The 17,991-nt window shown below is 35.5% G+C and overlaps 1 protein-coding gene across 3 annotated transcripts in view; it reads left to right on the top strand.

The window, feature by feature from the left end:
• Positions 1-17,991, top strand: part of PDS5A (PDS5 cohesin associated factor A) — a 65,023-nt gene that overhangs the window by 36,855 nt on the left and 10,177 nt on the right. For all 3 annotated transcript variants that reach the window (XM_015862389.1, XM_015862387.2, XM_032444543.1), the window contains exons 12-28: positions 583-734; positions 4,295-4,408; positions 4,570-4,651; positions 5,253-5,301; positions 5,422-5,561; positions 7,028-7,143; positions 7,840-7,945; positions 8,838-8,998; positions 10,820-10,943; positions 12,133-12,291; positions 12,542-12,610; positions 13,294-13,430; positions 14,125-14,248; positions 14,508-14,712; positions 15,318-15,432; positions 16,696-16,828; positions 17,444-17,563. In XM_015862389.1, the coding sequence (XP_015717875.1) occupies positions 583-734; positions 4,295-4,408; positions 4,570-4,651; positions 5,253-5,301; positions 5,422-5,561; positions 7,028-7,143; positions 7,840-7,945; positions 8,838-8,998; positions 10,820-10,943; positions 12,133-12,291; positions 12,542-12,610; positions 13,294-13,430; positions 14,125-14,248; positions 14,508-14,712; positions 15,318-15,432; positions 16,696-16,828; positions 17,444-17,563 (2,106 nt within the window). The remainder of the gene's footprint in view (positions 1-582; positions 735-4,294; positions 4,409-4,569; positions 4,652-5,252; positions 5,302-5,421; positions 5,562-7,027; positions 7,144-7,839; positions 7,946-8,837; positions 8,999-10,819; positions 10,944-12,132; positions 12,292-12,541; positions 12,611-13,293; positions 13,431-14,124; positions 14,249-14,507; positions 14,713-15,317; positions 15,433-16,695; positions 16,829-17,443; positions 17,564-17,991) is intronic.

Raw genomic sequence — 17,991 nt, forward strand, 5'->3', positions numbered from 1 at the left:
AGTAGCAACAACCAAAAACTGGACACTGCAGACAGCTCTCTTTTTTTTTTTTTTCTCTCTTAATACTTACAGTGATTACCTCAAAGCTCTGGCAAAATGAGGCTCTCTCACTGTTGTGGAAAGTGGTCTCACAGTTGAAGCCATAGCAAATTCAGCTAGGCCTAAAGTGCAGATTCCTAGACAAGTTTACTGTTTGATGAAAAAAAGCTGCCATCTCTGCTCAGTGCCCAACCCTGAATATATAAATCTTCCAAGCCCTGACTTAAGAGAGCACTCGTTCAGACATGCCTGTTAAGCTCTACTTATCTTTTAATACCAACAGACTCCTGTTTTTTCTTTGCTCAGTACATGGGAGCAACTGATTACTCTTTACAGATAATACTTTGCATAGAATAGAGAAGAAACAAATGGGTAATATGAAGTTTAATTTAGAAACTCTTTATTTTTCAGTGTTTGCAGAGCCTAAAAGAGAGCAGAATGTGGCCATTTTGTTTTTGGCGCTTCTACATATTTATTGTATTTTGTATGCTTGATACCTACTTACCAAAACTACTTACCCCTCTCCTTCTCTTCCTTCTCAAGTGGCGAGTAAGAAAAGAAGCTATGATGGGTCTTGCCCAGCTATACAAGAAATACTGTCTTCATGCCGAGGCTGGAAAAGATGCTGCAGAGAAAGTGAGCTGGATAAAGGATAAACTTTTGCACATATATTATCAAAATAGCATTGATGACAAGTGAGTCAACCTAAGCCTTCCTAATTTCAATTGTACAGTGATAAGAGATGCTCTGAAAATGGAAATATGTGCTTATCGTGAAAAATCTGTTATATCACATTCTGTACACGTGGGTTTATGTATATTGAACTAGTAATTGCTAAGATATATTAAGACCTCCAGGATAGTTGCATTGTCTCTTCATGTATCTATGTACTGATGGAACTATGTCTGCTATGATGGCAAACTGTCATTAACTAACCTCTGCATGGAAAAAAGCCATCAGATTTTGCTTTATGCTTTTATGTTTGTCTTTTATTTCTCAGAGGTTAGCATGTTAAAATAAACAGTCTGTGAGTACCGTATGTGGCACGTATGTACCACAGTGACATCTCCTTTTGTTAGACTACATAGAAATTAAGCCTTTAATCATAACAGAAACTGAAGAAATGTCACAGAGTGCTTCCACCGTTGTCTAATTTTTCCTGTTAATCACTCAGTCCCTTTAATTTTTGAAATATTGTTTTTGGCTTGGGAGAGAAGATATTTTGGCTCAGATTTTGGAAGATAGTTTTTCAGCTCTTACTTCTTTGTCTTTTCACAAGAAAAGCCAACCTGTGCAATCATGCAATGATGGAAATTGAACTTAGATTTCTAATGTAGCAGACCTGGAATCCAGCCATATCTTTATAGTGTTTTTTAGCATCTTGTGTGTACAGGCTACTACCAAAATATGTTGCATAATCGTAGTAACTTGCCCAAATGGGTAACATCTTTCTCCAATTGCCACCTATTACAGATAATTCTGTATCACAAAAGACTGCTGCAGTTGAAGCATCTTGCTTTTGTTTGTCTTCCTGGTAGTAATTGTTTCTGTTACATATTTTATTAATTGTTTTCTTTAAAAAATAATAAACTGTATGCTGGGAGTCTGCTGAGGCAGAATTATCAAATAGTGGAATCAACTAGGAAATCTCTGTGTAGTTTATACAAAGCTAATTTTGTATTCGTGTTTGCATCAAATATGCTATAAATTACATGGAGAGATTTGTGTTTTTTTTCTAGCAAGTTCATAGCTCATTCAGTACACAGAGAATGAATCAAAGTTCTGTGGTGAATGTGTCAGATATTTTTTTTTAATTTTCCTGCTTATTGAAATAATAATTCCTTCACAGAGTACTGTGAAGGAATCAAGTCAAGGAATTTTGAAGGATAACGACATCAAAGCTCTGTTTCTTTTTTGAGTGTGATTGTCTTCTAGAAGTCTTATTAATCCATATAAGGCAGTCTTTCAAGTGCAGTGACTGCATGCTGTTTGCTTTTTGGGTGTCCACACTGAAAAACAGGCAGCTTTGTTCTCAGTATTCTTCTAGTTTGGTCTGATACCCTGAATTTTAATTAAATTTTTGCTACTTCTTAAGGTTGGACAGTTAAATTCTTGCTCTCATTGATCGATATGCTTATTGTGGAAGATAGGACAAGTAACAGTAGTTTTAAGCTAAAGGAGGGAAGGGTTAGATTAGATGTTAGGAAGAAATTTTATACTCAGAGCATGATGAGGCACTGGTACAGGCTGCCTAGAGAAACTGTGAATACTCAGTGCTGGAGATGCTCAAGGCCAGGTGGGATGGGGCCCTGGACAGCCTTATCCAGTGGGTGGTAGTCCTGCCCATGGCAGAGCATTGGAACTAGGTGGACTTTTAAAGTCCCTTCAAAACCAAGCTGTTATATGATTCTATGAAGTAAGTGTATTTCAGTGTTTCAGTGTTGTTATTGATAGAGTTCTAAAGGTAGTACTTTAGGCGCTAGAAGAACTGTAAAAATGTTATGATCTTAAAGGCTCAACCATTCCAGGCCTTTAAACACAGAAGTATAAGTCAAAATTGGCAACTTCTGGCCTGTATTCTTTCCGTAAGAAAGGAGGAGGATAAAAATATAATGTTGAACAGCTTTCTGTGCTTTGAAGTGATTTCCTTTATGCACATGGAATGACACCAGTTCTTTCAAAAGATAATGAGCAATACAATATCACATAGTATTTGGGCATGAGGTGGAACAAAAGAAATTCTTCTGTACATCCTTAATGCTAACGCCATCTAATATAACTATTGTTATGCTGTGCTCAAGACTGAGAACTTGTAGCTGTAAAGGTAGTTTATCGCCTCTATGTGCTAAGATTCTTAGTTCTACAACAAATACATAGGGAATGGTGCAACATAACCACTCCATAAACACTGTCCTGTTGCCAGCTCTTAACATGCTAGACAATGACTTTCTTCACAGGAGAAAAGTCAGTGTTCCATAGATACTATCTATTTGTAAATCTTTACCCTAACTGACACAGCCCAAGGAAGACAGAGTACAATCTCGCAATTTACAGATACGTTTTCCAAAATAGATGTCAATATAGAGACATAGACCACAGCTCTACTCAGAGATTAGCGAAGTAGGTAGCTCTGATGCCTCCAGTCACCTGTTATATTAAACGGAGATTAAATGTCCCGAGATCCAAAAACCCTGTTTTTCAAGTAATGTAGTTGAAATCATCAATAGTGAAAATGTGCACCTAAAGGGAAAAAGCCAAGTTTTCTTTAATATTAATGGAACTCCATGTGATAACTGTATTCATAGTCATACTTTTATTCCTCTGCCTTGACTTCATGTCCCTTTGAATTTTCTTTGCGTTGAAATAACTTATATTTAACCCGTTCTGCTTGTATTCTTTGTACGAGGCACTCCTTGGGTACTTATCAGGAATCATAGTAAACAAAGCCTGTAAATTCAAAATATCTGCCTGTAAATATGGTGTTGCGTAACTGAACGCTGTGCACAGCTCTCATGGCTAAGGATGAAATAAACATCTGAGTGTTCTTTCATTTTGGGTAGTGTTACTAGATGAACTCTACAGTTGTACAGTAGCTCGAGCTTTGTATTTTATTGAAAACTCTAGCTATGTCTACTTCTGTTGTTGTTAGGGTTTTGCTGTTGCTTTAAGAGAGATAATTGGATAAAGTTCTCACTGGTTTGGTTTGCACTGAGTTTTCCCTATACTCCTTTTGTTGCATATGTTTTGCTGTTCTTTTTCTCTACCTTTTTCATTCCCGACTTTATTTTCTGTATTATATAATACTTTCAAATATTTAGTGTTTACCAAATACTGCTATTTTATCTTGCCCTTTCCCTCTATAGGATGCTTCAGATTTTTCCTTCCACTTAAATTTGTATATCCTCTCTTCCTTATACTGTCTGTATCTCTTTCACTTACGCATGAAAGCGAACTAAGATTCTTCCAACCTAGAGAAAAAGGAGAATCTGGATGCTGACAAAAAGTTTCATCCTCTTAAAGGTGGAATTTAACAGAAAAGCTCCTAAGAGGCAGTTCTTGTTAATCTTTCTATCAGCAATGGGAAGGGATCTGTACGGATGAAAAGAGGCCATTTGTCTTCTGTGGGGGAAAAATCTAGTTTCAGTTCTGTTTGTTTGGTTTTTTCTGTGTTTCTGGTTTTTTTTTTTTCTTTCAGCTTGTCTAAAAGATATTACCAGTTTTGGAACTGTACAGATTTTCTCTTCTTTTCCTGCAGATTATTAGTTGAGAAGATCTTTGCTCAGTATCTTGTTCCACACAATTTGGAAACAGAAGAGCGAATGAAGTGCTTGTACTATTTGTATGCCAGCTTGGATCCAAATGCTGTCAAGTGAGTATAGTTCCAATTCAGCTAATACTTACTGTTTTTCATTTGATTCACTCAGTCAGGTGGTGCAGCTAGTAAACAAGATTATTTATTTAACATTACATCCAGCATGTTCTTGTGACAAACAAATCATGTTTTTCTTTTCTGGTTTTGTGCTTTTTCAGAGCACTGAATGAGATGTGGAAGTGCCAGAACATGCTGAGGAGTCACGTACGCGAATTGCTAGACTTGCATAAGCAGCCCACAGTACGGTTTTTAAAAACTTAATACTTTATCAAATGGATTTGTTAGACTAATTTACCACTTTTCAATGCTATACTATTTGGTCACTTGACTTTTGATTTCAACATGTAGACAGAGTTCTGTTCTCATTAAGTTGCTTTCAGTAATTCTTGCCATGTGTATATGGCCTCCTTAAGTATTTTCAGAAGAAATTAAGTCAGTTTTTCAAGTTTTTTGTTCATTTTTGATGGAATTCCTGATTCTCACTTTATAAATTACTTTGAGGTTTTCTAAGTGGAATATTTTGTAAATTTGTAATTGTTTATACTAGAATATTACTTTTAAAAGTATATCTTGAAACTAGCAGTGACTTTAAATGGAAGTGCATGGTTATTTTGGGGTTTTGTATGGGAGGTTACCCTTAGATTTTTGGGTTTAATGTTGAGGGGTTTCCTTTGTTTGTTAGGAGTGGTGGTTGGGTTTTTTAGGTCTTTTTCCCATAGCACTTTTTTCATTTGAACATGCTGCTGCAATAGGACTGGCAGATGATCTTAAAGGTGCATTTTCATGAAGGAAACAGTACTGATTTTTTTTTTTGTTTGTTTCTGTTTGCTGTTGTCCCCAGTCAGAAGCAAACAGTGCTGCCATGTTTGGGAAGCTGATGACCATAGCAAGTAAGTATTAACAAGTTCTTTAAACTGCTGTTACAATGTTCTTGAAAATTAAATTTCTATGAATGTTGTTGTACTGCAGTAGCAAATTTATCTTATATTAAACTGTGTTTAATTATATAGAAAACCTTCCAGATCCTGGGAAAGCGCAAGATTTTGTGAAGAAATTCAATCAGGTTCTAGGTGATGATGAAAAGCTTCGGTCCCAGCTTGAACTGTTAATTAGCCCTACGTGTTCTTGTAAACAGGCAGATGTCTGTGTGGTAAGGAAACGGAAAAGTAAACTTTTTAATGTTTGTGCTTTAAACAGTTAAGACTTAACAGTCTATTTTGGTATCTTAAAATGATTTATATACGTTTCTCATTTTTATGAAATACCTTCTGGTTAACCTTTAGAGATTACTTATAATATAACCTTTGGCTATCATTTGCTTCCTAAAAAAACAACAAAACCACCGACTTTATTTCTTTATTCCTTCCTGGGGTTCTAAGAATCAAACGTTAAGTTTAAAAGACTAAATTTGGGTTTTTTTGTGTTTTATTTCAAGAGTCTTTTTTATGGTAAACTTATAAACTGTCTCCCAGCACTGACAAAACTTACATAAGTACCAGCACAACAACTATTGCACCATCTGCATATTATTCCTTCATTTTTCTTCCTACAAAATTATCTTGAGATCAATCTTCGTGTTTTTTTTTCTCTCTCATGTATTTAATATCACTGCTGAGAATACACACATTAATATTGCATCAGGCTTTTCCAGAGATTTACAGTGCCAACAATTGCAGCAATTTGGTTGACAAAAATCTCGATAGAGAGCATCAGCAAACACTGGCTTCTTGGTTTTTGCCTAATGGCACTGTAATTGTCCGGGGAAGAGAACAGAATGGCCTTCAGAATTATGCTCTAACCACTAACGTACAGAATACAGCCCTTTCTAAAACAGTCAATCTTGCAATTTGGGAAAGCAGTGATGCAGTTTCAAACAGAAGACTTATTTTCTCTCCTAGAGATTCTTTATCAAAACGGTTAGGGCAAGTTCCCGGTCTGTGTAGGATCTACAGCTTCCAAACCTGAAGGAGAAGGAAGGTTGAGAAATTATTTATTTGAGACATTTTAAAGTTGTGTTCAAAACAAAAATATTTTTGTATCCACCACCTCCTGCTGAGTTTGCAGCAGAATTGGGTGTTCTTGACACTTGGTGCATTCAGAGTGGGAAAAGCCTATTTTTTGATTCAAAGACATCCACAGGCGAGAACATGGAGTCTGAGCATCTGTTGTAACCAAAGTGTAGTATCTGTCCACATCTGCAGCATTGTAGCTTTTATTGCACTTTGTTGTTGCTTATGGAATCTGAAGCACGCAGCAAGGTTATCTACAGATTTATGAATTACTCTTGTTTACATTGATACTTAAATTCTGTCTGTTACACTTAGCGCTCCCTCGGTTCTGTTTTGAGTCTGGTCTGCAACTCTTTGAGAAACACCAAGGAACTGTTATTAGAAGCTTACATATATCTCAAGTTTTAATACTGTTGTAAAGCATGCCTACCTTCACTGCAATGTGATAAAGATACAGGGATAACAACAGTCCTCCTTTAAATACATTTTACTGACTATTTACAGAATTTCTGTAGCTGAAAGAACTGATTGTATTTAACTTACTCAACATGCTTAGGGAATCATTAAAATGAGTGTAATTACTTTTTGTGATGTAACATTCTTGTAGAGAGAGATAGCCCGGAAACTTGCAAATCCTAAGCAGCCAACAAATCCTTTTCTGGAAATGGTCAAATTTCTTTTGGAAAGAATTGCTCCTGTACATATTGACTCAGAAGCCATTAGGTGAGTTTGGAAGATCATACCAGCTCATGAATGGTTGTGAAGTTAATTTAAGTAACAAAAAGAGGTATTTTCTCCAGATTTAGGTTAGTCTGCCCTATCTCTAGATGATCATTTAATAATATAAATCTTACACAAATATCTTGCATTTCTCTTTTTGTAGGGTCTTGGTTTTGGGTTTTTTTGGAGGGCCGTGGGGGGATTTTTTTCTTCTTTGCAATGCTAAATCTACAAATGATTATAAAATATAGCAGTTGTTCCCTGTGAAACTGCTATTTGTGGGGTGGGAAGTGAATATGATGATCATAGTTTTCACATAGTTAACCGCAACACAGTCTTCCATGTAACAGCTGAATTAATTAATTTTTATGGGATTGAGTAAGAGAATGTTTCTATTCCTTTTGAGACTTGTCTGGCAACCTAATTATATACTGAAACACATGCAACTCTATTGATCTGAATGCTGCCAGCATGCCTTTTTCCTAAGCAATTAAATTTTGCAGCAAACGAACTCAGAAGGAAAAGGAATAATGAAATAGTTTAATTTGAGAAAAGAATTATAACAAAAACAGAACAGAATACCGTTATCCCCTAAATTATTACCAAAACCAGGTAATTTTGCTGCTTAAACTTGACATTGTGTGTTTTCAAGTTCATTTGGGTTTTTTTTAGTTTCTGTTTTTCTGTTTCTTATTTTAGTGCACTAGTAAAATTGATGAATAAATCAATAGAGGGGACAGCTGATGATGAAGAGGAGGGTGTAAGTCCTGATACTGCAATTCGTGCAGGACTTGAACTTCTCAAGGTAACTTAGATTAAATAATCTGCATTAAAGTAACTGTGGTTTGTAAAGGAAGGAATGGCAGTGGTGTGACTAAAGAATGGATGTTATTAATAGTATTTATTTAAATATTTATTCATTATGTGGGAGCTGTTATTTAGCGAACATCTGTAATGACTGAAAGGTTTTGATTACTAATGCTTGCTTGGGAAAATAATATCAAAAATAAAATGTTTTTGGAAAAATTATATTTATTATATTTTGCAAAGGACACCCAGAATAGAAGTACGCTCCTTAAAGCAGGAATTGGTTTCTTCTTAGGGAAGTCAAAGAGGAATTTAAAGACAAAGTGCAAAGAAGAGAAAAGGGCAAGCTAGGAGAGAGGCACATCTTGGTGGCTTGTACTGTGCTGTAAGAAAAGCAAACAAGGAGGAGGGAAGGTAGTGATGAGTGAGAATTGCCTGAAGGGGACAGAAGGAAGGATTTGTAATATCTGGATAACATCTGTGACGAATTTGGCAGTTTATTTTCAATGTGTTAAAAAGAGGGCAGTCCAATAGCAAAGAAGGGCATGGAAGGGGAGTTTAGATAATTGAGGTGAGACTTTTCTCAAGTGTGAATAATTTTGGATGAGTATTCATTTTAATAGATATTTTCTAAATTCAAATAATGTTTTATCTTATAAAACATTTGGAGGAAAAGAGTCTCTGAAGAATGAAGTGTAGATGAATTTATTTGAAAATGTCTGAATAACTTTCTCCAAAAATGGAGTCGAGTGTGATAGTCCCATGTGAGCATGTAATAGCTATATATGTTGATGGTAAGGCTCATAAACAGCTCTAAGTTTGTTTTTCTGATGATTCACTTACCTTGGAGAAATATACCTTTATACATTCTGTTTAATATGTACCTACAGGTTCTGTCCTTTACACATCCTACCTCGTTTCACTCTGCAGAGACGTATGAGTCTCTGCTGCAGTGCCTCAGGATGGAAGATGATAAGGTAGCTGAGGCAGCCATACAGATTTTCAGAAACACGGGTCACAAAATAGAAACAGACCTGCCACAGATAAGATCGTGAGTGCCTTTCTTTACCTGCTGTTTCTCATACCCTGACTTCTGGCTCTTGGTAGTTAATTCAGAATGCTGCCCCTAAAGTTACATTGTAGTCTTGTGAATACGAACAGCTTATCTTCCATCATTTTGTATTCTTTCACAAAGTTTCTGACTCTTCATTTTTCATTCCCATTTCTCTCAGTATTTGTTTGTTTATTTAAGATGTTACCTGCCTAATAAAAGTCCTCTTACAATAGACATGTTAAAAGCAGAGTGAGGCATGTTTCCCAGGTTACAAAACAAGCAACAACAAAAATATGGTGAAGATGTAATTTCTTGGCACAATAATTTCCTTCATATGACAGTTTCTATATTTGTAAGGAATGAAAATGTAAGCCATAGTTAACAGCTCTGTTTTGAAACAAATTGAGAAACAAGTTCCAAAAGCAGGCATAAATTTCCATGAAAGAATAATTGGCTGCCTATATGTTTTCATCATACTATTTATGCTTTAACTGTTGATTAAACTATGTAATCTACTCAGTATTCACAGACTTTACAACTTGGTGACTGACATCTAAAATGTTAAAATCAGCCTTTTAACTAATCCAGGTTATAAAGCAGAGATTACAAGTTCTCATATATTGAAATACTTGCAATATTACTACTGCACAAAAAAGTGTCAGAACACAGGCAGATGTTCAAGATTTCCTATATTCAGTGATGTTTATCGTAAGTGTAGAATAGCTTTGTTTCAAGTAGCCTGTTTGGGTTTTTTATTTTTTAAACCAACTGTATATAGATTGCTTGCTGTCCTTTGGAGCAAGGTTCACCAGCAGTAGCTCAAGTTTTTCCTCATACGAGAAACAAATGGTTTTGTGCCCCAGATAATGGACAGGGAATTCCAAACAGTTCTAGAGTCTGCTGATGTAGTCACAGCTTTCAGTAGAACTGATAGACCACGTGTGAACTTGTACGTGTTTACACATAAAGGTATACATTAAAATGAAGATTTACCTTGGTGTCTCTGATGATTATGCTGTCAATATTTTTTTCCTCCACCTGCTGTTGCTACTTTTGCTTATGGAGAATGTGTTAGTGAAGCCTGAGCACTAATCTGTGTACTGAATGCTGTTTTGTTAATGAGCTTTTCTAGAAACTATTTTTTTTTTTTGGAATGTTTCTGTGTCAGGTGTTCTGTAAGCAGTTCTGTCATCTTGACTTAGTTACCAACTGGTAAACATCATGAGTTAGTGCCTCAGGTGTTGCTATCTTAGGTGACAGGCCAGTCTTCCCACACTCCAGGAGACACTGCAGTGGCTTCTGCCCTGCGCTTTCCTTCAGTGGCTAGTGATGAGAAAAAATGGATTTCAGGGGTCTCAAATACAAAAACTCAAAGCAGTTATTAATCTGTTCATATGCTGCAAATGAAGACCAAAGTTAGAGCTATAAACCCAATACTGTTGAGCAGCTGTTCTTAGGTTATATAAATTTTTTTCAGCCTTGTTGCTTCCAAGCCTGATGGGATAACAAGCCCCCACTGATGGTTTCCCCTCATGCTATAACCTTAATAACCTTATTTTGATCGTTGTTTTCTTTCGTGTTCAATTTTTCCCTCTGAGCTTTTTTCTGCCTGTGTGCAGTCAGATGTTCAGCAGGTAATATTAAATAAAATTTCATTTTGCTTTTCAATTTATTATGATCTTTTTTTTTTGAACAGACTTCAAAGGAACACATGATTTGTAAGACCACGTTCTGTAGAGGTGTATCTATATAGGTGAAAAGTTCTCTGTTTTGTAGGTTGCAAATTGTATTTTGAAGTATTTTATTTAATGTTTACAGAACATTAATTCCAATTTTGCATCAAAAAGCAAAAAGAGGCACACCCCATCAGGCAAAACAAGCCGTTCACTGTATACATGCCATATTTTCAAATAAAGAAGTGCAACTTGCTCAGATCTTTGAGGTATGTCTTGCTTTTTTTGTTTTTAAGATTTCTTTCTGTTCTTAGTTGAGACTAATGATTAATTTCTATTTTTAATTAACATAATTTATGAAGTCAGCCTACAAGTGTATGGTAGTTATTACTTTTGCAATAGAAAATTATTAGTATTTCTGTTTCTTGTAGTCTTTGTGATATTCTGATACATAGGGTGCTCCTTTTTCGTATATGGGAGAAGTTAGAGGAAAATAAAGTAAATGTTCTGGAATGCTCCTCACCAGATTTTACGAGAATGAGTAGATACTAAATAGAGAATAACATCATCTGCTTTCAAACCATATTGAGTTTCCATGCTCTAAGTTCTGTTTCTGTGCATTCCTTTCTCACTGAGAAAGTGCATGCAGAGTAGTACACAACTAGAGAACAACAAGTGAAGACACTAGCTTACTCCTCACTTACTACTTACTTAGTAAAATGTTAAAGGAAAAAATCACTTTGTGAAAACAAAAAATCAGAGAGATTACTTTTCACTATAGGTTCTTAAATAATACTAATATGCACTTGTAAAATTACATCATAGATTTTCTCCCATGGCCATCTTTGAATGTATGTATAATTCAGAGGTGTGAAAAGCTTTGAATTAAGTGTACCGAGTTTGATCTCTGCTTAGATGTACACGAGAGTGCAAGTTCATGTTCCCTTCTCTACTATCAGGTTACTGTGGAAAGGTACTGAGTGGTACAGCAACATTATCATAACTGTTGTCTAGAAGGAAAGTACTGATCAGCAGTGGAAACAACCAGCCCTGTTTACAGGGTTGTACAGTTGTTAGTTTGGAGGCTTTTTTTTGACCTGCCATTATTTTCTGACATTTGTGAGCTACAGTTCAGATTTTTGAAAATCACGAAGAGCATGGAGTCAAGTTTTCTCCCACCTTTCTCATGATTTAATGTGTTTCACTGTTAAAACAGGATGAGAACATAAAAGCACATTGCTCCTATCTCATGTGAGATTTAAATTATTCTGTTAATTGGGAAATTGCATTCCTTCTCCATTCTGTTTTGCAAATGTTACTAATTCGTAGGTGAAAAACAAACAAAAAACAAACTGTAAGATCATCTGCTCAGTATTAAAATAAGCTGGTTTTTAGGTGTGGTGATTAACGTATCTATAGTTCATTTTTAATATATACATACTCTCTTTTTTTCCTCAGCCTCTTAGTAGAAGTTTGAATGCTGATGTACCAGAACAACTTATAACTCCGTTAGTCTCACTGGGTCATATTTCTATGTTGGCACCAGACCAGTTTGCTTCTCCAATGAAATCTGTTGTTGCAAATTTCATTGTAAAAGATCTTCTAATGAATGACAGGGTAAGATTTTCTCTTTTTTTTTGTTAAATCCTTTCAGTTCTCTTTGTTACTGGGGAACAAAGCTATTTGTTTTGCTTTGTATTTGCAAAATGGTTCAGTAAAGGAACGTTCTATAAATGACTTGTAAAGAGATGTCACATCATAGAATAATCTTCTGTGTGAAAGAAAGCTCAGTCCAAAACTGTTTTGTTTCTCTCTATGTTTTCTGTATGGGTTGAACCAGTTCTTAAACTTACATGAGTATCTGTAGTCAACAGGTGAGAAAAATGGAAAGTTGTGGTCTCCAGATGAAGAAGTTTCTCCAGAAGTACTAGCAAAGGTGAATGGTCAGCTGCCAATAATAATGTATATATTTGAGTTTAAAAACATACTAATTTGAAGTTGTGCACTGAAGAGTTTGATAAATCTCTTCAGACTGTAGTAAATCTCTTTGATTACTTTTGTATTAGCTTTTTGTTTTGTTTTTGTTTTGTTTTGTTTTTTAGAAGTACTGTTCTAGATTTTTTGTCAATTATATAAATACACCACTACAAAACTGGTGGAAGCCATGTATTTTGGTGTCTTTGTTTACTGATGCTGAGTATATTGAACATTGAGAAAATTAAGACAAGCAAGAGATGTAGTTTTCCTTGTAAGAGAAGTAATGAGTCTTCACTGACTGTAAATAAAGTTGAAATAAATTGAGACTTTGAATTTTCTTCATTCTCTTTGATGAGCTATTTACTGTGATTCTGGTTCTGGGTGTTGTTAGAAACATTTGTCTAGTTGCTTTTATTTTTAATAGCATAGCCGGTATTGTAGATTTACTTGTGAGAAAGCACTGAATCATAGTTGATAGTTCCTTTCTCTTTCTGTAAGTATCACTGCTTCATTCTGTTCCTTTTAAAATATACCAACTCTAATAAGTAGGAGTCTTTGGAAGTTGCAGTTTGATGGAAATAATCTGTGGGACATATCAAGTCTAGGCAGTAAGTTCATTGTTTGTTTGTCCGTTTTTGGTAGGTGCAAGCAATTAAACTTTTGGTACGCTGGCTGCTGGGTATGAAAAACAACCAGTCAAAATCTGCAAATTCCACACTCCGATTGTTATCAGCTATGCTTGTCAGTGAAGGAGACTTGACAGAACAGAAGCGAATCAGGTCAGATTCTGTTACTTTTAGGCTTGTAATAATATTGTTGTGGAACTGTATATTAAAAACAGTAATTCTCTGAGCCCTTTATGAATCTTAAGGTGTGAAGGTAACGTTGGGTACTATTGAATAAAAGGAGGTGGATCTGACTGGAGTTTAAAATTTAGGAGTGGAATGGTGCATATGAAAATATTCTTGATATCGGTTCTTTCTTGCAGTCTCCTGATAATCTATCTTAGAACACTGTAGATATCTTGCTAGTAAAAAACATTCCAGAGAGACCTGCAGGAGTTTCTTTGAAAACCACTGAACAATCAGATGTAATATGTTTAAAAGTTGGGGCAGTTTTGGGTGGAGCGTCTTCCAAATGTGAGGTTACTTTACACCACCTCCCCATTCAGAGGGTAAGGGAAATCTGTAACAAATGAGTTGCTCTGATTTACATAGCGGTGTGCAAACAAGAGACTTGATTCTTCTAATTTCACTGTTTTACTGGAATTACATTTCTAGGGGGAAAGCAGAACACCTTATTTTCACAAATGTCATTGGGTTCATTTAACCTAGTATGAAGCTATTAAGCCGTGAGCTGATCAGACTGGGAAAAGCCTTGATTGCTCATTGAGTGGTCTTGTAAATAGAAAGAAACTGTGATATACAAGTAATTTAAACAGAGTTTTGGGGTTTTTCCCTCTTGTTTGTATAGTAAATCCGATATGTCTCGACTACGATTAGCTGCTGGCAGTGCAATAATGAAGCTTGCACAGGAACCATGTTACCATGAAATAATTACCCCAGAACAGTTCCAACTCTGTGCGCTTGTCATTAATGTAAGTAGCTACTTTTGTATTGAAGTGATTCTTAGAGTTCGAAGTCCTTACATCTGAGCTTTTGTTGCTTCTAAATTGATTATTTAATATTGCTCATTGCTGCTTTCAAGAATTCTTGAAGCTTCAAATATTTATTATATGACAGTTGTTGATGTTTTTGAAACATGGCACCCCATCATTCCAGTTGGGTGTTTTTCATTTTTGTTTTGTTTTAAACAAGGTTGTTTTGGTTGCATTCTTACGTTTTATTTTGTTACAGGATGAGTGCTACCAAGTGAGGCAGATATTTGCCCAGAAACTGCATAAAGCACTTGTGAAGTTACTGCTCCCTTTGGAATATATGGCAATCTTTGCTTTGTGTGCCAAAGATCCTGTGAAAGAGAGAAGAGCACATGCCAGACAGTGCTTGCTTAAAAACATCAGTATACGAAGAGAGTATATTAAGCAGAATCCTATGGCTAACGGTTAGTGTTTCAGTAAAATTGTGAAGAATACAATGGCTGAATGCTAAATTGGAAGAAGTAATCGTTAAAAGTTAAGCAAACTGCTTTTTCTACATAAATACGAAGTTTAATTTGTTTTCTCATTTTTTATATTTATCACAATCAAATCTAAATTTAGTTTAGCATTGACCATAACATACTCGTCTGCCCACTGCTGGGAAATATACACGTAAAGTACAATACTGTTATTCTGGTAGCTGTTTTGCTTGAAAAAATGTATCTTTTTTTTTTATATGTTAGGATCTATGATCTGTTCTTCTGATGTGGGGCCAAATAGTTTTGAAGTAGTAGAACTCATTTATATTTAATCGATGGGGCAACCTGTTCTAATGGGAGGTGTCTCTGCCTATAGCAGGAGGGTCAGAACCAGGTGATCTTAAAGGTCCTTTGCAACCCAAACCATTTTATGATTCATGGAAAGTCTAATCTGCAGGAAAAAGAAAGCAAACTGAAGTTTTATGTTCTGTATTTGGAAAAGTAATACTTGAAAATATTTTGTCTTGTGATGCACGTTTGTACGTATGTATAACAAAGAGATTAGTTATGATTTTTGTTTCTTACTGCAGAAAAACTGCTGTCCTTGCTGCCTGAATATGTGGTACCATATATGATTCATTTACTGGCACATGATCCAGATTTCACAAAACCTCAGGATGTTGATCAGCTTCGTGATGTCAAAGAGTAAGTCCTAAATGATTCTAGGACTATTTCCTGTGCTTAGAAAAAATTATTAGGAAAATGGACTCTTGTTTTAGCGACAGCATATTGCAAAACATTAGTCTTGAAAGAAAACTTCGGAAACTGCTTAGCAGTATATTCTGAAAGACCTCATGGCAACCTTAACATTTATTAACTATTTGGGCATCCCTTGCTCCACATCACGGTTCTTTATTTTTGGTGCCTTGTTTTTCTTTTGTATTCATTTTGGATGGAGCTATAAGCTAACTTGTTTCGGTACTACAAAAGCACATATAATGACATACTACAAGATACGTATAATTAGAAAAACAATTATTTGCACAAAAATACACGTTCATATCTTAATTCTTTTTGCACCCTTATTTGTGAGAATACCTGTCTGATTTTTTTCTTTAGCTGAAAACCCAAATTTGTTCTGATTTCTGAATTAATTGACTCATACCTGGTCAGAACCTGGAGTTGAAAAAGATTTCTTTCCTAATAATCAAGTCTGCGTTGCTTTGGGTTTTTTTGAGGACTCCTTGTTCTTGGCAACACCAGTTAGTACTTTTGTACTTCTCTGTTTTATCCAGAATTGAACAAGTTCTGATTTGCAGTTGTTAATACTTTCTCTGAGAAGTACTTTCTAGTGCTCTTAGCTTTCCTGGACATCCCTTGTGTTGCTCTCTTTTGTTGCCAGATTTCCCTCCTTCTTGTCACAGGCTGGCTGAACTAGCCAGAGAGGACTGCTCCAAAGAAAGAAATGCTACGTGCAGGAATTTTGGCAGGAATATTCTTAGAAAAATTTTCTGAGATAAATCCAAACCATTTTTCTCCTAATGTAACACAGCATTTCAAGACTTCTAAGAGTCACAGTGTTCATTTTAAAGTGTTGACATAGATGCTTATACACTTGCCGAATCAGACTGGTGGTGTGTTTTGCAGTTGTCTCCTCAGTTCATCTTGAGTTTCATGTGGCCTAAATATAGTCAAATAAAGTAAATGCATGCTTAGTGAGTTCCTTATTCATAATTTATGATATTTACACTTACGCCATCTTTTAAGGCTGTCCTGTAGAGTTATGTTCTTGTTGTTTTTCTCTCATAAAAATGTATTTTCCCTCTGAATTCACATTCCAAAGAAATATTGAAGTGTATGCAGAAAGTGAACTTTCTTTATATGACTGTTCTTCAATTGCATCAGCAATTCTTCCCAAAAAAGCTACTGTGTAAACGTTGGATGTGACTATGGTTTTATGGCTTTTAGGTGCCTGTGGTTCATGCTTGAAGTTTTAATGACAAAGAATGAGAACAATAGCCATGCCTTCATGAAAAAGATGGCAGAAAACATCAAGCTTACACGAGATGCTCAGTCTCCTGATGAGCCAAAGGCCAATGAAGTAAGAAGTGCAGTTCAGATAAGTGTTTAGTGATGGGGTAAGGGTTTCACAAGCTACTTGCTGGACAGGATTTACAGGAAATTCAAAGGCCTTTGTTCAGACATTTAAATTCTTTTAGAATGTGCTAATTGCAGGCATTGTCCGTATGCTACCAATCTCATTCTTTCTGACATGTGTTGGTCTTAGCCTGCACACAGTACCAGGGAAGTTATTAAGCAAAATTTGTTAAATATTCCTGTTATTCCCTAGTTCTTGTTTTAATTCCAAATGTCTATTTATTCAACATAATTATTTTCTGTTGTTGAGGAAATACTGTCAGATATGGCTGCTGTTAAGTATATTAGTTACCAGCTGAGAAGAGAAACCACTTATGGTGATTTTGATTAAGAGCTTCTATTGTACAGCTTGGGTGTCTAGTTTTATTGTGTTTTATTAAATAGTGTAAAATGAAAAACGAGGAATTCTGTTCTCAGAGCCAACAGCATGGTTAATGATGTAATTACAAAATATGTCCTTAGGAGTGGGTTATTTCGAATACAGATTCAATTTGCTAAAGAGCTGCATTCTCTGCACAGTAAGTCATTTCTAAAGCATAGTTTTCTTTTTTTTCTTCAGAAACTTTATACAGTCTGTGATGTAGCACTGTGTGTAATCAACAGCAAAAGTGCTTTATGCAATGCAGATTCACCAAAGGACCCTGTATTGCCAACCAAATTTTTTACACAACCTGAAAAGGTAAGTTTTTGTTAATTTAATTTCCAGAGTAATAGTGGGAAATTGTTTGATTGTTACAGCTGAGGTAAAGTTATGGGAAAAGGTGTGTATTTTATCCTCAACAATATCATTGGTATCACCAGCTGTATGATGAGCAAGCTGTGTCTCAGCTAACATTTGCCAGAAATGTTTGTCACCTGGTGAGATCTAGTTAGAGTGAACATCAGCATGTTGGCAGATATTGCGAGATCATGCCATTAAAGTGTTGTACATGTTCATCTGAATGTATGGGGGTATTTGTATATTCTGACTGTGTATTTACTTTATGCAAAGCAGACAAAAAAAGAAAGAAGGAACATATTTGATCTTACCTTATAGATACATCGATCAGATGTATCTATAAAAACAACAGCAAGATTGAGAGATCAGATGCAAATTAATTTTTTATT

The sequence above is a fragment of the Coturnix japonica genome, chromosome 4 (genome assembly GCF_001577835.2).
Source record: "Coturnix japonica isolate 7356 chromosome 4, Coturnix japonica 2.1, whole genome shotgun sequence".
NCBI lineage: Eukaryota > Metazoa > Chordata > Aves > Galliformes > Phasianidae > Coturnix > Coturnix japonica.